This window comes from Danio aesculapii, chromosome 18, assembly GCF_903798145.1.
Source record: "Danio aesculapii chromosome 18, fDanAes4.1, whole genome shotgun sequence".
NCBI lineage: Eukaryota > Metazoa > Chordata > Actinopteri > Cypriniformes > Danionidae > Danio > Danio aesculapii.
Window position 1 is genome coordinate 11614862 of NC_079452.1, and position 23640 is coordinate 11638501.

At 36.2% G+C, this 23640-nt stretch overlaps 1 protein-coding gene across 2 annotated transcripts in view; it reads right to left on the reverse strand.

The window, feature by feature from the left end:
• vaspb (vasodilator stimulated phosphoprotein b) overlaps positions 1-14143 on the reverse strand; it is a 115857-nt gene extending 101714 nt beyond the window's left edge. Inside the window, exon 1 of one of the 2 annotated variants that reach the window (XM_056478057.1) lies at positions 13683-14143. In XM_056478057.1, coding sequence (XP_056334032.1) covers positions 13683-13687 — 5 coding nt within the window. In that variant the 5' untranslated portion in view covers positions 13688-14143. The remainder of the gene's footprint in view (positions 1-13682) is intronic. The other variant, XM_056478055.1, reaches the window with a different exon arrangement.
• Positions 14144-23640: the final 9497 nt, after the last annotated feature.

Here is a 23640-nt window from a genome sequence, read left to right on the forward strand (position 1 = left end):
ATCTTGGCCACTTGAGAGAGTGTGCATGCAACAGGAAGTGCTCAAGACACTAAAGTGTAATGCCCTTAACACAAACCACACACCAAACATATCTCATCATACATCACGCTGAAGAATTTATGTTCACCGATATAGCAAGATAAGTGAAAACTTTCCTTTGCAAGTAAAGTCAATAAGATATTATTAGTCACACTTTATTTGAATGTACAATTCACAACAATCACAAATCATTTACAAAGCAAACTAAGACTTACAACTAATTATACAACTAATTAGCTGCTTGTTAATTGTTAGTAAGGTAATAGTTGGGTTTAGGTATTGGGTAGGATTAAGGATGTAAAATAAGATTATAATTTATAAGTGTGAATGAACAATTAATAGCTTAATAAAAAGCAGGTAATGAGCCAGTATAAATGGTGTGAACTGTTACTTGAAGTGTTACTGATATAACATGATTTGGAAGTAAAACATAGTGTTATAAACTTGATTCGTGTAAAGATGTACACTACCTGACAAAAGTCTTGTTGTCTATCCCAGTTGTAAGACCAACAGATAATAACTTGACTTCTAGTTGATCATTTATAAGTTTGCTGCAGGAAAAATCCTGGTTTGGGGTTACATTCAGTATGGGGGCGTACTAGAGAGCTGCAGAGTGGATGGCAACATCAACAGACTGAGGTATCAAGACATTTGTGCTGCCCATTACATTCCAAACCACAAGAGAGGGCAAATTCTTCAGCGGGATAGCGCTCCTTCTCATACTTCAGCCTCCACATTAAAGTTCCTGAAAGCAAAGAAAGTCAAGGTGCTCCGGGATTGGCCAGCCCAGTCACCAGACATAAACATTATTGAGCATGCCTGGGGTAAGATGGAGGAGGCATTGAAGATGAATTCAGAGAATCTTGATGAACTCTGGGAGTCCTGCAAGAACGCTTTCTTTGTCATTCCAGATGACTTTATTAGTAAGTTATTTGAGTCATTGCAGAGATGTATGGAGGCAGTCCTCCAAGCTAATGGAAGTCATACACAATATTAATTCATGACTTTATATTCTATACTGTACATTATTTCAGTTAAGTGACAAGACTTTTGTCTAAGCAAAGTCAGACCTTACTGTCCTAATTAAATAATTAAAAATCAAGGCATGATCATATTTTATTTTGGTAAAATAAGTGTAATCTGGAGGCCTTTGCCTCACCTCATATAAGCCACTTCTGATACCAAATGATCAACCAGAAATCAAGTTATTATTTGTTGTTCCCAAAACTTGGATAGGTGACAAGGCTTTTTTATATTAGGTAGTGTACATCGTTTACTTAATTAGAAGCACCACAACTGCTAATATATACAAAGTACTGAAATTCAGCAGTTTTATGTTCTGTTAAAATCCCCATTAAAAATCCCATCAGTCACCATGCTCTCTCCAGCAATTAAAAAAAAACATTTCAGTTTATCACTTTGTTTCCCTCCATCATTTCGATATCTAATGGTCTGTAACCACCCAGGATCATGAGAAATTAAACACTGGCAGCAGAAGGGGCTGCGATGGAGCATCTGGCATGGGGCGCAAAGCCACCAGTGCCACCCCAAAGCCCTTTAGACTGGAGAAGCACTGGAGTGGAAGTCATTTAGATAAAGACATGCTGGGCGAGTCCCTCACAGTCATCAGTCTGATAACAGCAGTGAATCACAGCGCTGCCATTAATCAGACACACACTTCCAGGACGACAGTGACAAAAATACACACAGGAACAAACCGGACTGATTAAACTGCAAGTGTGGAAAAGCCAGCCGTGGACCACCTGTGTGCTTGTGTTTTATACCATATTGAAGGGTGGCATTTTGCCTCCAGTAGGAACAAATAATGATGTTTTCAAGCTAAAAAATGTGTCTGGCTGTGCTCAGACAAAATAGACATTACTGACTCACTCGAGTCACAACACACTTCATCTTACAGCCTTTAATAACAAATTCCTCATCATCTAGACTTGCTCGCAATTGGAAATTAGCAGCTTTCTATATTTTGTTATTCATGTTTTTTTTATTTGTCCCTGTTTATTTATGCTTTTGAATCACATCATGAGACCATGCTAATTCTTCCGACAACTTTTAACCTTAAAAAGTTGGAAAAAGTGACTTTTAGGAACATTTTTAACAGTTTAAAGTGATATGTTGTCTGTATTTATGAAGTATATTATGGTACAAAAACCTTGTAATTAGCTGCCAGTACATTTTCTGTTATTTTACAGATTTATTTCTCAATATATTCAGTGTTTCCTCTAGGATTTTTTCCAGCTGTGGTGGTGGCAGGCCTTCTACACAGATCTACCAACTACCTATGGCATTATTTCAATGAAAAATGTTGTGAGCGCAGTATTCGAGATCGAGATCGCATTTATGTAATATGAGCATGTGAATCTCTTTGCTTGTGTGCTGATTTCCTCTGTTTTTGCACAAAACTTCTAGCACGCCCTCAAATATACCCTGCTCAAGTGCAGATTTTGTTGTGCGTTCTCACATAAACGCTGCTAAAGTGCGATTTAGTGCATTTATGTAACGAGTATGTCTCCAACATCTATTAGATTTGCTGGGAATATTTATAAATGTCTCCAATAGACCTACAGAGTGGCTTTAATGTGTCGTGAAGTAAAGTGAAGCGGCTATAAACACTAAGATAAAGTCATTGTATGCAGAACCATAGACGTTTATCTATAAATAAAGTATAATTATGGAAACCGTGTTCATCTTAACTGAAAAATGTGTCGTCTTTGTGGTCTTACGCATCACACACATCACACAAATAACAAACAGCACTGCTTCGATTACAGAAAAGTTTGCTCTGTTATAATTCACTTACCTTTCAATACGTTTTGGTGCGATTATAACCCTCTATTTAAAACAAAAACAATGATTGTAATGTAGCCGTGGTGGGATGAATCTTGGTGTGGCGCACCGACATGAAAGCATGAATGTAGCGGAAACCATGATATTATTTCAAACTACTAAAATGTCAATAAAAGTCACTTTGTTAAACTGTAGACTTGAATTTTCAACACCAAAAGTTGACAGAGCAGAGATCAACTCCCATGATGCAATTCACAAAAGTAAATAAGCGGATAACACAAAATATGGAAACTGTTAATTAACAGATATTATCTACAGTGTGAGATGTGTCCGGCTCCACATTTTGAAACTACTTTTTCAGTAATGACTCAAAATTGTTAAAAAGCACAACTGAAGCCTGGTTTATACTTCTGCATCAAGTGATCGGCGTGACCCACGGCGCATGCAACGCGCGTAGCTGTACTTCTGCATGCTGTTTCTGTTGCTCTGTAATAACACTTTCGAAACGCTAGTTGGCAGTGAGGTGTTTATGTTCCTCTGTATCGAGTTTCTTCGCTGGTGTTTTGTTTTTTCTGAACATTTCCTTAATGTACAAGTGGTTCAAACTCGCTTATTTTGAGGCAGGAACCAGCGGACGTGCAACAACTTTAATCACAAGGTAAACACAAAACAAAACTTTTCATCTGGAGCTCCTTCACGGGACTCGACACTTGTAAACACTCGCTCCAACAGACTCTCGGTCCCGCCCACACTCGTCAGCGCTACCAGTCCGACCATGACCGAGCTTGTGCTACGTGTCGTTGCAACGTGTAGTTACATTTTTTGAGAGGTGCGCGACAGCGACGCTGACGGCTACGGCAAGGCCTATGCGCCATAGCATACGCGTGCGCTTCATGCAGAAGTATAAATCAGCCTTAAGGAACTGTTTACACAACGTTTTCAGCCAAAAACGGGAAACTTTTTTATGGGTTTTGCCTGTTCACTGCCTACAGGCCTCAGTATAATCAAACAAACTGAAATTACACAATTGCAAACAAAATCTGTCCAAAACAAAAAAAAATTTGAGTTTGTTTGGCAGTAACAGCTCACCAAAGCAAAGTTCACTTTGGCTCCTAAACACCTTTGAGATACCATTGTTCAGCGGCAATTACGCAATCAGTATATGTGTTTCCTGGGAATCTGCCTGATTTGTTTCTCTCATACCACAGGTAGTAGAGTTGTCATGATACCGGAATTCAGTACCTTTCGGTACTGAAATTTTAAAAACGTCCATTTCCCACTAACATTTAAGCGCTGTTGATCACGTTTTTAAACAGCGCTGATTTGCCATTGTGTTGAAGATGACTGTGATTGGCCGTGAAGCTCATGAGCTCACTGAACTCTCCGCTGTTTAACAGGGCTCGAAGTTGCGACCGTTTTAGTCGCAAATGCGCCCAAAATATTAAAAAAAACAAAAAATGTAAATAAAAAATATTACACATACCTTAGGAACGCCATAGCAGAAAATTTTGGAGGTTTTAAAACCTTGTCTTTTCCAAACCGCGGTATACCTTGAAAACGGTTATCATCCCATGCCTACATGTGACCTGTTTTCATAGCAAAATGTATAACGCATGCGCGTATACAGGAGACATTCAAGCAGAATGCTTCTTTGCACCTAAAAACGCCAAACACAGCTCTCAGGAATGGTTTAATAGTTGACATGTCAACTTGCTGCAGTAAACAAAGCCTGCAATGCTTGCCCCGCCTTCAAGCTCTGATTGGCCCACTGCTCTTGAACTGAACGTGGGTTAAAGTCCGCAATGAAAATTACTAAAGCATTCACCGTAAAGTCTGAGGGAATAAGTTTGCAGGTAACAGTGTTTGCCACACATTTTAAGCACAACATTTTCTATTTAAACATCATGATGTTGTCAGGCGAGCAAATGCATGTTTTACTAAGTTTAATCTTAGTGAATGCAAGCCCATTTGCGATAGTGTACGCCATAGGTCTCAAACTCGATTCCTGAAGGGCCACAGCTCTGCACAGTTTTGCTCCAACCCTAATTTATTTAGTTATTTAGCCTGTACTCCAAAATATTTTAAATGTTTCTCAAAATAAAATATATTGTCTTTAAAAGGGAATAAAGTTGTTGTTGTTTTTACCCAGACATTTAAAAAGAATATATTTTAGAGCAGTAATCACGATACCGCGAAACTGTGATATTTTTATCCAAGGTTATCATACCGTCAGAATCTTATACCTGGCCCATGCCTATTATCCGCACCTGTATAATTACTCAGAAACAGGTTTCTAAAAATTCAAAGGTGGTCACACAGCAGACAAGATCCCCACCTTGTCACGCCACATCTTTGCCATGAGTTAGCTCACAAATGGCACCATTTGGTGTCTGTCCAAAGCCAATAGAAAAGAAGTGATGTGCTATGTGGCACTTCATGTGGAGAAAGGGGTTTTTATGACTCCCAGTTGTTTATGAAACTGTTTTTCTCATTTGCCATTGTTGTATTTAGGGGTACACATGAGCAGCAGGACACATTTACAACCCCACCTACTGATGTGTGGGGGTGCTGGAGTGTTTGTAACAGTATATCATCAACTCAACCTTTTCAAATTTGTTTTTGACCTCAAACTGAGGTCTGTCTGACTGAAAAAAAAAAATAGTTTTCCTTAACAGTCATGAAAATGTATCTACTGCAGTTTAAAACCTAAAGCAATAGTTCTGTCTGTTGCATATAGTTCAAAATTTCACAAAATTTGGATTAACAGATTGAAAGTAGCGCCACACTTTAATCAGAGAGCCATGTGGAATTACATCTATGAATATTAAACTGTAAAAGACTGCTATGTAAAAACGTGATCTGCATGTTTCTGTGTGTATGTCTCTGTGTAGTCAATTTTACTTATATAATGCAGCTTCTTCTGCCTCACACTATGAGGACATGAGCACATAAACTTTAGCTGCAGGGCTGCTCTCAATTCACTTTCCCACCCTAATCTCAGGAGAAAACCCAAATGTTTTAAGAGCTGGCAATTTCACATTGGGCTGCACGGTAGCTCAGTGGTTAGCACTGTTGCCCTCACAGCAAGAAGGCCGCTGGTTCAAGTCCCAGCTGGGCCATTTGGCATTCTGTTGGCATGGGTTTCCTCCAGGTGCTCCTGTTTCCCCCACAGCCCAAAGACATGTGGTATTGGTGAACTGAGTAAGCAAAATTGGCTGTAGTGTATGAGTGTGTGTGTGTGAATGCGAAAGTGTATGGATGTTTCCCAGTACTGGGTTGTGGCTAAAAGGGCATCTGCTGCGTAAAACCATACCTTGTCAACCCTCCCGTTTTTCCAGGGATTCCCCCGTATTTTACAGTTCTATCCCGCTATCATCCCGGTACTTTCCTGTATTTCTCCCATATTTTTTAATCTTTCAATGAAGGGTGGCAATAAACGTCAAAGAGACAATCCTCCCTATACGTAACCCATACCGCTGAACCACCAGGGGACGCCCCTTGTTCTTAAAAGTGAATCTGTTCTGTGCTTTCATTTTATCTAGGCATGAAAATACTTTGAAATAAACATAAAAAATGGCGCGATTCAGTTCCTTTTCATTACAGGCGCTGTTGCCCCTCCTATGCAATCCTCAAAACAGTCAGTTCATGTAGCGGTGCGTCGCTGTCAGACGCTCCATAGTGATAAATAGACGTTGTTTCCCAAATGGATTTAGTACAGAAGATTTGAAGCGGAGCGAACACTCTGGGTTTTGGGTGCGTGTTTTAACAGACATATACTAAATATATTATATTTTATAAACAAATATTTAATAATAATAATAATAATAATAATAATAATAACAACAACATCTAAACATGTCGATCCTGACGGGTTTTCTTTTAAACACAACAAATTTTGTCTTAAATGAGCATAAACAGTTAGGAAAACAATCAAATGCTTTCATCATAGATGTGTGCATTTTTAAAGTGACACCTGTTATTTAATGTAATCAAACGAAACATCTTAAAGAGAGCTTCATTCGCTGCTATTTAATCAGAATGTTTAAATTATACAGTGAAGAAAAGATTAATGAGATTTGATAACTTGATTCAATTTCTTTATAATAGCTATTCATTTTAATAGACTAATCAGTTTGCTAATTTATTTGCAGCTTTTTCTAATGTACTATTTATTACATATTGTGTACGTAATGACCATTTAAACAGTTTATTTACAATGAAACAGCTCAAATTGAACATAATTTGTAATTTGGGGATTTGTTTTATCCCTTATTTTTACATCCTAATGTTGACAGATACGGTAAAACATATGCTGAAATAGTTGGCGGTTCATTCCGCTGTGGTCACCCCTGAAAAATAAGGGACTAAGCCGAAAGAAAATGAATGAATGAATTTCAGATTGTACGGTCTGTACACAAACGTATGCATGAAGGTCCATCAAAACCCCCACATAAGTGTACAATTGAAATCATACTGATTTGTCACCAATTTGCTTAAACAAAGTACTGATGACCAGGCATGAAATTATGTCTGCATTTTACCATTTCATTAAATAAAACTACTTTCTGTTGTGTGAACTCACTACAACCAAACAAAATTTAACTTTGGTTTAAATTTAGGTTATTATTAAGTAGAATTTACACTGTAAAAAAAAATACAAATTTAAGGCAACAAACTTCAGGACATTTTTGAGTTGACTCAACTTTTAACCCAATTACTGCACTTGACTTAATTTAGGTAGAGTAAACTCAAATGTCCTGAAGTTTGTTGCCTTAAATTTAAGCTGAGTCAACTTTTTTTACTGCGTACGTCTCAAAACAACTGCAACAAATGTAATACGGTTTAATAATAATTACATCCAAATGGATTTTGTTAAATTAAAATCTAAAAGTATAAGGAGGAATTGCACAAATGTATTTTGATTACATCTCAAACGTTCAATTTGATTAGCATTTATTTGCTAATAAAATATTATTAAACCTTAAAACACAGAATCCAGAAACAGATTAAAAAGCAGTACTGAATCATTTGATATCACATTATCATTAAAAGTTATAATAATCCATTAAAATGTAATCCAGAAATACTCAAAGGTATTTGAGTGTAAAAAAATACTTCAGTTATGTAATAAATCATCTTGGGTTGCAGTCCGTTCTGAGCTACCAGTAAACTGCATACTTCATCTATAAAAAAAGAGAAGTGTGCACACAACCCTGGAACTTTGATTGTTCATCTTTTTCATTTTAACCCAGGGACTGAAGGTCAATGACTTTAGCCTAAGTTCCCACGAAATCAACACTGACTGAATCTTCCCGAACCACGTTCAGTTTGAGAAGCCATCGTTGCATTTGATGGCCTGGCGAAATTCAAAACGAGGCGCTAAACGCTCCGCTGCATTCTGGTCTTGACGTCCCTCTACCTGACAGGACAATAAACTTGTAAATGTGACAACATTCCATTCTTCACCTATTATGCAAGCAGACCCGACCCAGCAAACTCACGCCACTGACCCCAGAGCCTCTTGCTTGAACCCAGCAAACCTCTCTCAGCCAAACTTCCTGTGTGTCACAATGTCAACATCAAGCATGCTGTCCGATAACATCGTTGAATTGGAATTTGCACTTAAATGAATAGCTGAAGTTTTAGAGCGTCTGCTTGTTTAAACATTTTCATTTTGGGGTGAGACAGACCTAAGAGACACACTGACAAAAAACCTGTCACGCAGGTTGCTGTTGTTGTTTACATAGCAAAATGAGTGATTTAAATTCTCAAGTTGTTGGAAGAGCAAGTCTGTGTTGGCTTTTCCCTCTTTTAAACAATGTGCCAACTTTATAGAGCTTAAAAAGGCTTTGTCCCAATAACATTCTTTCAATTATTTGTTGATTATCAAGAAGTGCATTGTTGTTACTGTACATAATTGTCACTAAAAATAAAATATTTGCATTGTGCATCAACATATTACAACAATAAAAGTATACCCCCGCATAAATATTTCCCCTTACATTAGAAAGTGTCCTATTGTATTAATATTATGAGCAAACAATAATGACTATTCTTACCACGATTTACACAAGACATCATATATCAAATATCCTAATGTAACAGTAGAGTACATGCCAAAATATTAGCAGCTACATTTAGAAGAATCATTTGTTTACATAGTAAAAGTCTATTTGAGGATCACAAAACATTAATTAATGTGATTATTGATTAATTAAAATATTTAGTGTTTGCAACTCCCCTTCAAACTACTATTAATTTAAATATAAATGTATAAATGTATGTATGAATGTATACAATTAAGAGACCATTTTGGAAACTCTTAGTTTCTTTGGATATACAGTTTACACTTATGTGTTAGAGTAAACTAATGACGTCTTAAAAGTGCAGTAGGTTATTGTCTTCAGAAACTTTTTTTTTTTTGTGCTGGATGAAAGTCTCTTCACATTCCAATAGTACTGATTAAAGTAAAATGATCTAAATATATTTATTTGTATTTTTATACTCTGGGTAAGGCATAAAACTAAAAAACGTTCATCCAATTAAAATTGTCAGGCCGATAATTCCCATAATTCTGATAAGTAGCCCAAACTGTCTGTCAACAATGTAGATTAGTAAAACTGCTCACCCCTGTTCACGCAGATCCGCCATTAGCGCGTGCACACGCATCACACGTTCATGCGCAAACAGCGGTAAAAACAAATGCTGAATCAAAACTTTTATACTCAATATTGGAGTTACTTCTGCACGCTGGAGAAAGGAAGACTCTCTGGCTGGAGTATTTCTTTTAGACAGGTTATGTGTTATGCTTTAACTATTTTTGTCACGCGGAGCTGATGTAGATTCTTTTGTTTTATGAATGGATTATATGCACAGAAGTGTTGTTCAGCCACTGAAATCTTCCGGCGATAAACAGGGGCGGATTTAGTAATTTGGGGGCCATGGGGGCTAACAGTCCTAAAATGCTACTTTTGTTTCATTTTTATTTGTTTAGCTGTATTTTTATATCACTTAAACTTCTTTTCTACATTTTATCTTAATGCAATCTCTACATTTTAAGTGATTAGTTACCTTAAAATGAATTTACAACTAAAAATAATACTTAATAATACTAATACTAAATTTGACTGCTGGATTGCTCCATGATTGGGGGTGGTGGACAAATTTGTGCAGATGTAATAATAATATTTTATTATATTTTTGTTACAGAACATTTCATTATTATAATATTACATTTTATTTCATATTAAATAATTCTTAATTACGTTACAATTTTATTTGACTCTCACCTTACAAAATATGATAGAAAACAACATTATATATATAGTTTATAGGTATAATTTATACTTCTAGATATTTATTGGGGGCCCCCAGATTTCCTGGGGCCCCAAGCGAGCGCTTACCTCGCTTATTAGTTAAATCCGCCCCTGGCTATAGATGGATGTGACTACTTTCAGGTTTATAAGGGACCATTTACAGCATCGATAAACTAAATTTTTATTTAGTTTAACAACAAAAAAAAAATTAAACAATGTTATTCCGCCTAGCCTGCTTTACTGAGGTGAAGTTGGTTTTATATTCACATTGGTTCATTTTTGAACAATGACAACCTGGGGCGTGGCCCCTACATTGTTTACCATGCGACTCCGAATATTTGATCTGAAATAGCATGTAAGTGTGGCTTAGTAATAAGTGTAATTCCTGCATGCCGCCAGCTAACCACTAAGCATACAGTAGTCACTTTAGGACAAACCACGTGAGAGAGTGAGACCAGCGATCATCGCATGCATGAAATATTGCACATCATGACAAGTTTTGCTTGCTACACAACTGAAACGTGCTAGACATCATGCAGGTTTTCGTTCAGAAATGTAGTATTATAAATTACTATAAAGTTTTCTAACTGGCGAATTCCATGACCTAGTGGGTCTCCGTCATCTTTAATGGACCATTTTCACAAGACGTTTAACGTTTGTTTAACGGTCATCATAATCTTATTGCATGAAAGTTTTTAATATTTAGAATTTTTTTTAAACGTATGAGCATTTATATGCATTTATGAATGTATTATATCATATTTGCATCAATTTACAAAAAAAAACTAATTACCGCTTGTGCGAGGTGTTTCTAATGCAGCGTCAATGGGGCTGAGAGTAAATTTGACGTTATTCTCTCTCCTGGCTGCCGTCATCAGTAGCACACAATTTTTTTTCCTTTTTCTTGTTGTTATACCACCATTGTGGCATTTTTATTTTATTATTTCAGCAAATAGAGCTGGTAAAAATTTTTTTTTGTTGTACTGCAATTCACTGCGCTCTGAGTTTACCCTACTATGATGCCTTCCGCTATTGAGAAACCCAGAAATGTGAAAAGGGTCTATGAGCGCGTTCGTGATTTTAAGAGGCGTGGCTTTGGACGGCAGGCAGGGGCGTAGCAACCGGGGGGGGACGGGGGGGATCCGTCCCCCTCACTTTTTGAGAGACAGACCATTTAGAAACAGGTGCTTAATAATTATACGAACATATGATGTCATACAGCCGTCCCCTTTACTTTTAAAATGTCCGCCTCGCCCCTGACGGCAGGTGAGGGATTGTGTTTTAAACATATTATGCTAACCAGGTAGTATTTAGGCAGATCACCTACTGCACCTTTAAACTAAAAATGTAGCCATTTACATCATAAAATAAAAATTTGGTCTAAATAAAAAAGATGCCATATTTTCAGACTTGATTAAATTTATTTTTAAACAACTCAACACCAGTGTTATGGGCAGCACAGTGGTGCAGTGGGTAGCACAATCGCCTCACAGCAAGAAGGTCGCTGGTCCGGCTGGGTCAGTTGGCATTTCTGTGTGAAGTTTGCATGTTCTCCCTGTGTTCGCGTGGGTTTCGTGCGGGTGCTCCGGTTTCCCCCACAAGTCCAAAGGCATGCCCTATAGTTGAATTAAATAAGCTAAATTGGCTGTAGTGTATGTGAGTGTGTGGGTGTTTCTCCAGTGCTGGGTTGCAGCCGGAAGGGCATCCGCTGCTTAAAACACGTGCCGGATAAATTGGCAGATTATTAAAGCGACTAAGCCGAAAAGAAAATGAATGAATGAACAACAATGTTTGAACTTAAGAGTTAAGAAACATCATTTAGTGGAATAGTTAGCGTAATTTTTAATCAATCACAACAGACAAAAACATTCGTTACTTTGACCATTGCCATTATTGTGAATGCATCCACTGAAGCACAATTATAAGCTACATATTTCCAATTATACTGAAGAGGAACATTATCAGATTTTATGATCAGTCAAAAGCTGATATTAAAAGAAAAAAGTCCAAAGTTCAAGGGCCTACCAATTCAGTTCAACTTATCATTCAAATTTTATGCTTGTAAATTAGTTTAGATAAATTATTACAGAAGAACTCAAACTGGAAGCAGTACACTAATTATAAGGCTAGAAAGTCTTGTTGTTTTTAAACATAAAAGTGCCCTTGAACTCAGCCACTTCCCAGGAACTCTGCAACCTGCAGCAGGATGTGGAATTATCAGGCTTCAGTGCTCCAAATGTAGGTTAGTTCCGGGTACTGCCCTTACCGATAAATCACCGATTCTACTATGGCTAAGGCTTTTTACATGGCTAAGGCTTTTTAATATTTGACGTTCTCCACTGAATGAACGTCCCGTGACCTAATTAATATTCATAAGCCAAACCTTCCCCACAGTAGGATTTGTGAATTCGCGCCACGGCCAACTCCCAGAACAGAGAGAACTGGGAGGGTTCACAAAAGAGGACTGGCTACGTGTTACAAAGACCCAATTTACCGTTTGACAGCTGCATTTTCAACACGCACAATAAACAACACCGCCTGAGGATACAGTTATCGATACCCGTTCGTGTAACTCGGCGTGTACTGTAAAATAAAGGGCTTATGTTATTTAAAACATCATTAGCAGTGCACAGGTGCACCTCATTTTAGAAAATACTTTCAAATCAGAAATAATAATTATTATAAATAGCCTATTGGCGAAAAAAAGTTCCTTCTTGAGTTTTTGACACTCAAAAAAACGTGCATTACGCAAACCTGCCACTTTGTCCGTTTACATTGCATACCAGAATGTAGATTAGGCTATAAGCGCAATTAATTTTACAAATAATTAAATTCATTTATGCATAAATTATGCAATACATAATTGTGGATTTATTCAACCATGAGCTCTACGAATTGTGCAGTAAAAGACCATTTAAAATGTGTAAGAAATCTCAGCATTTGCTCTAAAATGCATTGTATTAGAAGTTGACGACAATGCAAACAGTGTCAAAAATGTCCAGGAAAACTTAAAAGATTTTTTTTTTATTCTGAACAGCTACCAAATATGTTCATTTAATCAGTATTTTAGGTTAATATGACAAACCCTACTGGCTATGTATCAATGTTAATACAGTACTCGCTTAACAATGTTTAGAATCACAGTGTCATAACCTGTTTTGCTAGCATGCTTCATTTAATTCAAACGAAGTAGCCTACCTCATGGAAAAACTAATCTGTGCAAAATTATTAACAATACATATTCACAGCAGGCAGCTCCATTCAAGAGAAAGCAGGAGAATAAATAAAAAGAAAAGAGAAACTGTCAACACCAGACATAAAGGGACGAGCTGGAGCTGTGTAAACACTGAAAGAAAGGACACACTTGCTGCTGTGATGGTCAGCCGCCTCCAGTAGGTGCGAGTAGCAGGACAGAAAGTGCCGAACAGACCGAACTCACTCACTCGTTTCCCACACTGTGTGCTACATTGTAGCGCGCAAAACTAAGTACACACAAAAGCGAGGGCAACAAATGTGCTTTACCTCATTGTTCGACGACAGCGCGGATCCTCCTCAGACCTAAAGCCGAACTTCCAGGGGCGAAAACACAGGAGAAATCGGCGATATCCTCATGGATAAACCCACCGAGGGGTTTGGTGTTTTGTTTAATCTGTGGGAAGACGGATAAGCGGCAATGCGCGATGATTTCCTGGTTGAGGAGTGAAGGAGGGGGTTGGAGGTGAAGTGTGGATAGAGTTGCTACTGGAGCTGGGCTTGTGTCAACTCTAATCAGTATCCTGGACTCATGTCTCGCTCCGAGCAAAGTCTGCACATATTCCGCCTCATGTCCTCGTCTGCATCCGCGCGGCTGGTCGTGAAGTCTGGACGCTGTTTTCGACAAACTCCTGCTCGGTCGTCGCCGGTCGGTCGTTAACGTTCATTCGCGAGCGAAACCCAACCTGCTCCTCAACTCTGAGGAAAAGCTTTCATTCCCGTCTGTCTGTCTCCCCCTCCCGAGCTGAAAAACAGGCAGAGCAATGTTACTCCTCCACTCCCTAGCGGCCGAGATCCAAACTCCAGCACTGTGAGATAAACCTGTTCTGGCTGAAAAGTTAGACTTTTCCCCCACCTTTGGCTGTGTGTGGTGGTGTACACCACGAATTCACTTGTGTGCTTCTCTTGTAGCCCTATGCGCAAAAGCAAAATGTATAGTTCAAATGATGTGTGTGTATTGTACACCTTAGTGGTAACATAATTACGATTTGCCATGTTTATGGTATTGGATATTTAATTATTAAAAAGTAAAGTTATCTTTAAGAATATCTATCTATCTATCTATCTATCTATCTATCTATCTATCTATCTATCTATCTATCTATCTATCTATCTATCTATCTATCTATCTATCTATCTATCTATGCTCACATGTAAAATGTATAGGTCAAAATGGGTTCTGTGTGGGTTTTTAGTGTAGTGATTACACCATTATAATTTGACATTCTTTAAATATACACTGATACCATTTTTTACCACCAATCCGATACCAAAAATTCTGAGTATCGGCCGATCCCGATACGATACCAATGCAGTTTTTTTCAAATACTTCTGATAATCTCAGATATAGTAACCTAAACAATATCTGTTCTGTATTCAATCCAATAAATACAGACTAGTTCCATGCTTCTCTAGGCTGGATTACTGTAATGCTCTGTTTGCTGGCTGCCCAGCATCCTCTATTAACAAACTTCAGCTAGCACAAAATGCAGCTGCTAGAGTTCTTACCAGGTCTAGAAAATATGACCATATCACCCCAATTTTATCCTCCTTACACTGGCTGCCTTTTAAGTTTCGTATTGATTTTAAAATATTGCTTCTTACCTATAAAGCTTTAAATAATTTATCTAACCAACCTCCTGTCTCGCTACAATTCAACCCACTCTTTAAGATCTCAAAACTCAGGGCTTCTGGTAGTACCTAGAATAGCAAAGTAGAGTAAAGGTCGAGCCTTCTCATTTATGGCTCCTAAACTCTGGAATAGCCTTCTTGATAATGTCCGAGGCTCAGACACACTCTCTCAGTTCAAAACTAGATTAAAGACCTATCTTTTCAGTAAAGCATACACTCAGAGCATCACTTATAGCGGGATGATACATGAATGTGCCACACACAGGTTTTTGCATCTCGTTTATATACACTATGAACAGCAGCTATGCTAACTATTCCCTTTATTCTCTATTTCCACCTGGGGATACTCATCCCGAGACCCTCAGACTATGCAGCGCCTCTGATTCATTCCAAGACCAGCGACGAGATGATCCCAAAGTTTCCATAATCCTGGACCAGGCCGTATCTTGAGCAGCTGCTGTGGTGGACATGGAGGAGTGGGGACATGAGACTGATTCCTGTGACGCTCCAGGGACAGATGAGTCTTTGCTGAGGTCCAGCATTCTCCAGCCTCCGGCGCCTAGACTGCAGTTCTGCACAAGACGTTTGGCCAGAGGAGAAATGGTTGTGCTCAACTGAGCCTGGTTTCTCTCAAAGTTTTTTAATTCTTCACTTTTGCCAATTGGGGAAGTTTTTTCCTCGCCACTGTTGCCGCTGGCTTGCATGGTTCGGGATCTGTAGGGCTGCGCATCGATGGATTTGATCTTTAGTATTTGGACTCTCAGTAGGGACTATTAAACCACACTGAACTGAGCTAAACTGAACTGACATGGTTTCAATTTACTATGATCTTCTATGTGAAGCTGCTTTAACACAATCTTCATGGTAAAAGCGCTATACAAATAAAGGTGAATTGAATTGAATACTTCACTCAATGTGAAGAAAAACCATGTAAAGATGTTTAAAAGGCACAGTTTGAATTGTGAATTGGAGAATGATTGAAAGGCACAGCAGAGGGAAGTGCTGACATGAACTTAATTCAATAAAATATTATAAATTAAAATGAATTTAATCACTTAAATTATCAACTGTACTTCACATTAAATTATCATACAGCTTCAGAAGATTTGAAATATAATGTATGAAAACTATCTATCTATCTATCTATCTATCTATCTATCTATCTATCTATCTATCTATCTATCTATCTATCTATCTATCTATCTATCTATCTATCTATCTATCTATCTATCTATCTATCTATCTAAAATCCAGGTTAAAATGTTTGTGTATATTTTTAATTATAACACCATTTTTTTCTGACATTATATACTTATGCTATAGGATATTTAATTAGAAATTGCCATCTAGCATTTGTCTTTCTGTCTACTGTGTTAAAAAATTATGGAAGTCCCTTTAAATTAGTCTGAATGATCAAAAGGAGTCTAAGAACTTATGCTCAACTATAACTGTGTTACAAGAAATGTGATTAGAAAATGAAAAAAATAGATTAAATTAAAAAAGAACTGCGCGAAATAGCTTGCACGAGAGGTCAAAATCTACCCATTTATATACATTAATATACAAAATACATGTAATATATATATATATATATATATATATATATATATATATATATATATATATATATATATATATATATATATATATATATATATATTGCAGCAACTCAATGTGTTTAGGTAATGCATGTAGACATGGTCAAGACAATCTTCTGCAGTTCAAACCAAGCATATAATGTCTGATTATTTCAGAAACTGCTGATCTACTGTGATTTTCACGCACAAACAATCTCTACGTTTACAGAAAATATTCTGAAAAAGAGAAAATATGCCTTGTTGATGGCAGAGGTCATAGGAGAATGGCCAGACTGGTTTAAGCTGATAGAAAGGCAAAAGTAACTCACTTGAGACGGATGGGCTACAGCAGCAGAAGACCACACTGGGTGCCACTCCTGTCAGCTAAGAACAGGAAACTGAGGCTACAATCACACCAAAATTAAACAATAGAAGATTAGAAAAACATTGCCTGGTCTACTGACTCTCGATTTCTGCTGAGACATTAAGATGGTAGGGTCAGAATTTGGCGTCAACACCATGAAAGCATGGATCCATCCTGCCTTGGGTTCAGGCTGGTGGGGGTGGTGTAATGGTGTGGGGGATATTTTCTTGGCACACTTTGGGCCCATTAGTACCAATTGAGCATCATGTCAACACCACAGCCTACCCGATTATTGTTGCTGACCATGTTTATCCCTTTATGACCACAGTGTACCAATCTTCTGATGGCTACTTCCAGCAGGATAACACGCCATGTCATAAAGTTCGAATCATCTCAGACTGGTTTCTTGAACATGACAATGAGTTCAATGTACTTAAATGGCCTCCACAGTCACCAGATCTCAATCCAATAGAGAACCTTTGGGATGTGGTGGAATGGGAGATTTCCATCATAGATGTGCAGCCGACAAATCACCAGCAACAGTGCTATCTTGTCAATATGGACCAAAATCTCTGAGGAAATTTTCCAGTACCTTGTTGGATCTATGCCACGAAGAATTAAGGCAGTTCTGAAGGGTAAAGGGGTCCAACCTGGTACTAGTAAGGTGTACCTAATAAAGTGGCCGATGAGTGTAAATCTGCAGTCTGTTTTTTTTTTTTTTGTGTCAACCATGTGTCATATCTATCTTGTTTGCTCCCCTGCACACACACTCACACGCACACACACACACACACAAATATATTGTCATGTCTGAAAACAATTCTAATATCTTTTAAAATCAATTCCCAAAGAAATAAATATGTGACAAATGAATATTTATTCACATCCATAACCCTGCTTCACTTGGTTTACATTACATGATTAAAAAAATAAATAAACATTTGAAATAATTATGTAAGCCTGTGATAATTACATAATCAGATTTTCAGCCTGTCATGCGTGTCGTTTCGGTTCAGAGGAGAACACACGAGAAAATACAGTGATATCAAAAGACCTTTTGTACATCTGTAGTGTGTATGTGTGTGTGTTTGTGCATGCGTAATGTACATTATACACATCTGACTGCTTTGATAAGCATCTTATCTAAAAGGAAACTAGTGAGTTGTAATTTTAGGCTCACCCCTCCTCCATTGAGCCACTTTTACAAGCTCCCATTCTGGCTCTGCTTGCATGGCACAGTTTCCCAGGATAGAGCCTCTCGGACTCTCTGGCCTTCAGTTTAGCATTCTTTAGCCTTAAACAAATCGGGTTTTCAAACGCAGACAACATTCAAATATGAGGCAATCAGCGTTAAATAACAAAACATCGGCATGAGAGCTTAAATGTACATTTGGTGTGTGCAAGCGTTTGTCGACTAGCAGACATTTCTAAAGAATTTCTGAAGGCATATGGATAAATGCCAAACCACATTGACCCAGATGGCAATATATTAGAAATCGCTCTTGTACATACAAAACAGTTGTTTATGCTTAGTTCACTCTAATACATAACATATCGTAACAACACTGAGAAAAAAGATTAGTATTATACTTCTCTTCTCTAAAATCATTTCCACATTTATTGATGATATTATGTCACCTAGTGGACAGTCTTTGGGCTACACATTAACAGAAAGCTGGTTTTGGGGTTTTACCACTAGATGGAGGTGTAAGAGCATAAGAAGAGTTCAGATGTAAAAACCTCTAAGTGCCGTCTGAAGTTTCCAATTAAAATATAAAAAGATTCTCAGCCTCCTATGTTGATATATTTCATTTTAAAGACCAGGAAAAGGACTTACTCTTTGCCATAAAAGTGATATGACTGAACATACACACAGGAGCCTGATAAAAATTCAGACGGCATTTAGAGGTTTTTGCATCTGAACTCTTCATATTTAGCGTGATAGAATCACTCTCTAAATCCGTCATTCATTCATTCATTCATTCATTCATTCATTCATTCATTCATTCATTTTTCTTCGATTTAGACACTTTATTCGCCGCCAATTAATCCAGCATATGTTTTACAAAGCGGATACCCTTCTAGCTTCAACCCAGTACTGGGAAACACCCATACACACAAAGACACACTCATATACTACGGCAAATTTATTCAATTCATCTATAGCGCATGTCTTTGGACTGTGGGGAAACCGGAGCACCCGGACGAAACCCAAGCGAACACAGAGAGAACATACAAACTCCACACAAAAATGCCAACTGACCCAACCGAGACTCGAACCAGTGATCGTGTTGCAGCGTAAATTCGTCGCATACGGATATAATAAAAGTTTTATCAGGACATGAAATTAACAAAGGCTCATGGCAATAAGACAAACAAAAACAAATGTTTACTCAAAAGAGAAAATTCTGTCAAGATTTACAAACCAGCCTCCACTTTGTTTTAATATCAAACTTCAGAATATCTTGTTTTGTGTTTTCTTTGTTGTTGAAAGAAGTTAGGCTCTTCATAAAAGGTCAGAACCACATGAGTATGATTTAATGTTGAGGGAATTTTAATTGTTTGGGTAATCGATGACTTCGAATGGGGAGAAAATGATGGTCTATGTTGTTAACTTCTCTTTTACTTATTAATAAATGTCGATAAATGACATAAGTAATTGCCTTAGCACGAGTATGCGACGATTTGTAATTATAAAAATAGCTATGAAATTAAGGATAAGGTCAATCAAGCATAAAATAGTGTTAAAGAGATGGCTAGTTCACCCACACATTTAAACTCTGTCATCATTTACTCATACTTGTTTCAAACCTTCACGAGTTTTAATTCTTCCCTAGAACACAAAAATATACATATTTTAAAGAAAGCTGGACTTTCGCAGTGTTTATTTGTCCTATATGGAAGTCAGTGGTTACAGGTTTTCAGCTGTGGAGAATAAAGTAACTCTTATTATTAAATTAATATTAGCATTTATTAACAAGACAAGCTTCTTTCAACCACTTCACAATCTAAGAAATACATCTATATGACAAAAATTTGTATAAATTAAAAATCTTATTGTTAAACTGCAGTTATCTTTTTAACATAAAACATTTTCAGTGCTGAGAACAAGGTCACATAATGTAATTCAAAACCATAAACAGATCTGAATTACAAATATATACTTACCAATTGTGTTAAAATATACACATTTTCAGTGTATTTCCTTCATCATTCCTAAACAGATGTGTTAGGTAAGAATATTGAGTTAATATTACTTAATGTCCAACAATTTGTTATAGTTAACTGTAAATCACAGTTAGTTAACTGTGGTAACTGTAATCTAGTAAGTTGTAGTGTATACTATTCATGTAACCTTATTAATGATCAATTTAATATATGAGTAAAATTTTTTAAGTCAAATTATTTCATATATGCAGGGTGATTTAAACAGAATTTTTCCTGAACATACTTTCATACTTTGCAGTAGTTTTCTATTTGCTTTTAAGTCATTCCTATCTAATTCCAATTCCTATCAATTCTAACTATACTAACTACTAGCTATATACAATAAATACTTAATATGCATAACCTTAGACAGACTGCACAAGTACTTTCACATAAGATAAAACAATATTGCTCAAGATACTGTGCAAAAGAGGTATTTTAAGGTTAAAGAAAACAAGTAGTGCAGCATGATGTGCAGTATATTCACAGGTAAACATTGTTTTCTTTATTAAATCACTGTAAGATGGAGTTTAAGTAAAGTGCCCAGTGCATATGGAGAGAAGAGTGTTTTTACAGGTGGCTTGTCAAGCCCACTCACCTGTGTGAAGAACACTTCAGAAATGCTTCAGATGTTTTTTTTTCCTGCACTGTAAAACATGATATGATCAATTTGTCATGACAACATATGTTTTAAGTTCATTGTAATGTATTAAACTTAGTTAATCATGTTCTAACTTTTTATAAGTTACGCAAGCTGTTTTAAGTCAGTTTAACATAATGTAAGCTCAATGGACTCATAAGGTTAATTTGATTCAGCTTAAAAATTTAAGGCAACCAAGATTCTTTTACAGTGTAGAGATTGTGCCAAACTTATCGAGATTCATAACACAACAATGGTAGAACATTAATACTGACAACAAACTCTGGATGAATGACAAATAAAGTCATAAAAACAGCCAAACAGAGCAATTGTTTAATTTAATCGCACTAAAAATCCATTTGGGAGTAAATATCTGACTAAATATAAAAATAAGTACAGAATTGTAGAATGTCAAACTTAATATTTATTTAGTGAAACATACATAACTCAATAAAACAGCTGAATTATTTATTATATAGTTGTTAAATGATGTACAAAGCAGTAAGCTTTAACAACTTTTATTAAAGCAATCAGTTTGTGTAGCTTTTCTAAGTCAGCTCATAATTATCTACAGTGTTCTAAACATAACAATGCTTACTTATTAATGTATTTTATGAAGTCTGCTTACTTTATTATACAATTTTCCTTAAATGTTTTAATATATTGAATAAAAGTATGTTTCCAGCGATGGAAATTATTTTCATAATAATTCTCAAATAATCTAATTCTGTCATAATGTCTAAAATATGCTTCTTTCATTTTGTTTTAAATGGAAATATGATTGAAAATTTTTATATTTGTTGTCTTTTCAGTTTATCTCGTCAGTATTAGCAATCAGCGTATGAATTCTGGGATCTGTTGGGGTGTTAGTCAGGCTGTGGCATTTTAAACATCATATCATAAGTAAATGTTCAGAAATCAGCATGAGAATATCAACATCTCTAAAGAGAGTTAAGAAAAATATCAAATTAAATTTGTTCCCTGAAACAATGTACAGTACTGCAGAATCTTTTGTTCTTCATTTTATGCATTAGATGCCATCCTGGCTAATAAAATATTTAATTAGTTTCTCAGCAGAGGAAAAACATGGGGGTAGACACAGTGACATCTTAAATTTGTTGGATTAAATCAAGTGGAAATATTTATTTTTGTATTCAGAGTTTGTTTGGACCCAAAGAATGATTGTTTTAAAGCAGTAATAACTTCACAATGAACATCACACTGAATCTAAACTCCTCTTATTTAATTCTGATGGTAAATTCATATTTGACTGTAACATTTGATGACATGGTTGAGAACATGCAATCTGAGCATTATCAGTATTTATCCCACACTAAAGGAGTGAATGGAACTGAATTGAATTCCCTTTAATTTGTGACTCAATTTATGAAATCTTCACTAAAAATGTTTCATTGCAAATTGTTGCAAACAATTTAAGCTCAACAAAAACAAACTAATTAAGTTGAACATTACTAAATTTAATTTTTGTTTTAAATTCAGCCCATATTAATTGTTAACAACCACTCACCTTAAAAAAGTAGTAAATCCAATGACTATTTTTTTCTGTGTATTTATTTTAACAAAACCATATCAAACAACTTAATTATTCTCTGAAAAACAATTTCAGACAAAAAAGACACATTTTAGAATAAGGTTTCAGTGTATTTAATGTTACTGCTTTCACTAAAATGAACTAAGAATGAAAATACATCATCATTTAATCATTATAGTTCAGCCTCTACTAATGCATTATTAAAATCTAAACTTGTACTGTTAGCAGTAGTTAATGCACTGTGAGTTAACAAAGAGTAACAATGAACATTTAATAAGAAGAATAAATAAATGCGCTGTTCACTGTTTGCAAGTAAATACATTAACTAAGATTAACCAACATAACATTATTGTAAAGTGTCTCCAGAGTAAGTTATTTTACTTGCATAAGCTCTCACTTTAATATAAATACATCCTTAACGTTTTATAGTTTCTTAATATAACATATACTCTTTTACAATAGAAATAAATACTTTTTTATTAACAAAACTTAGTCCCAAACGTGTGTATGATATATCTGGAAATAAATATAATTAACAAACATTTTTTACACTAATATAACTTCGTATTTCAAGTATTTTTGAAACCTGTGTTGGGCAAACATTTAAAAGTATTACAACCTTAAGTCTATCTTAATCTTAAAAGCAAAAAAAAAAAACAAACAAACAAAAAAAACGCATAATAACACCTACTTTCAAATGATTAAATGCCTTAAAAAGTAACTAACTTTGTTTAAAGGAATGCAAGATTGAATGTTACTTTAAAAACTTTGCCCAACTCTTACCCAGGACCCAAACCATTGAAAATTTTCTAAAAAATAATTGTGGAAAAGTGGGTGTAAAGAGGGAAAAGTTGTGTATTTTTAAGGTCTATTGTTTTTGCTTTCTTATCCAGGTCAAAAGTTAACAATCGCAGGTTACCACTTTTTACAGTGATGCATACACTGTAAAAATGATAGGCTATGATCAATTAGACCTAACAGCATAATTTTTTATGTCCTTGTAACTTCTTAAAAGAAGTTAATCTTGTTCTAACTTAATTTTATAAGTTACGCAAGTTTTTTTAAGTTCCGTAGTTTAAAAGATACTGCATAACCCAGAAATGAAATGCGTAATTAATATTGCGTGCGCCCAAACAGACAGATAAAGTCGCAGTGATTCGCCAAAGGGTGACTGACAGCCCGGTTCCCGCAGCTGATCTCGCGGCGCGGAGCTGCTTGGAAACAAACTGCGGCGGCTCGAGTTTCCGCGCGCGCGA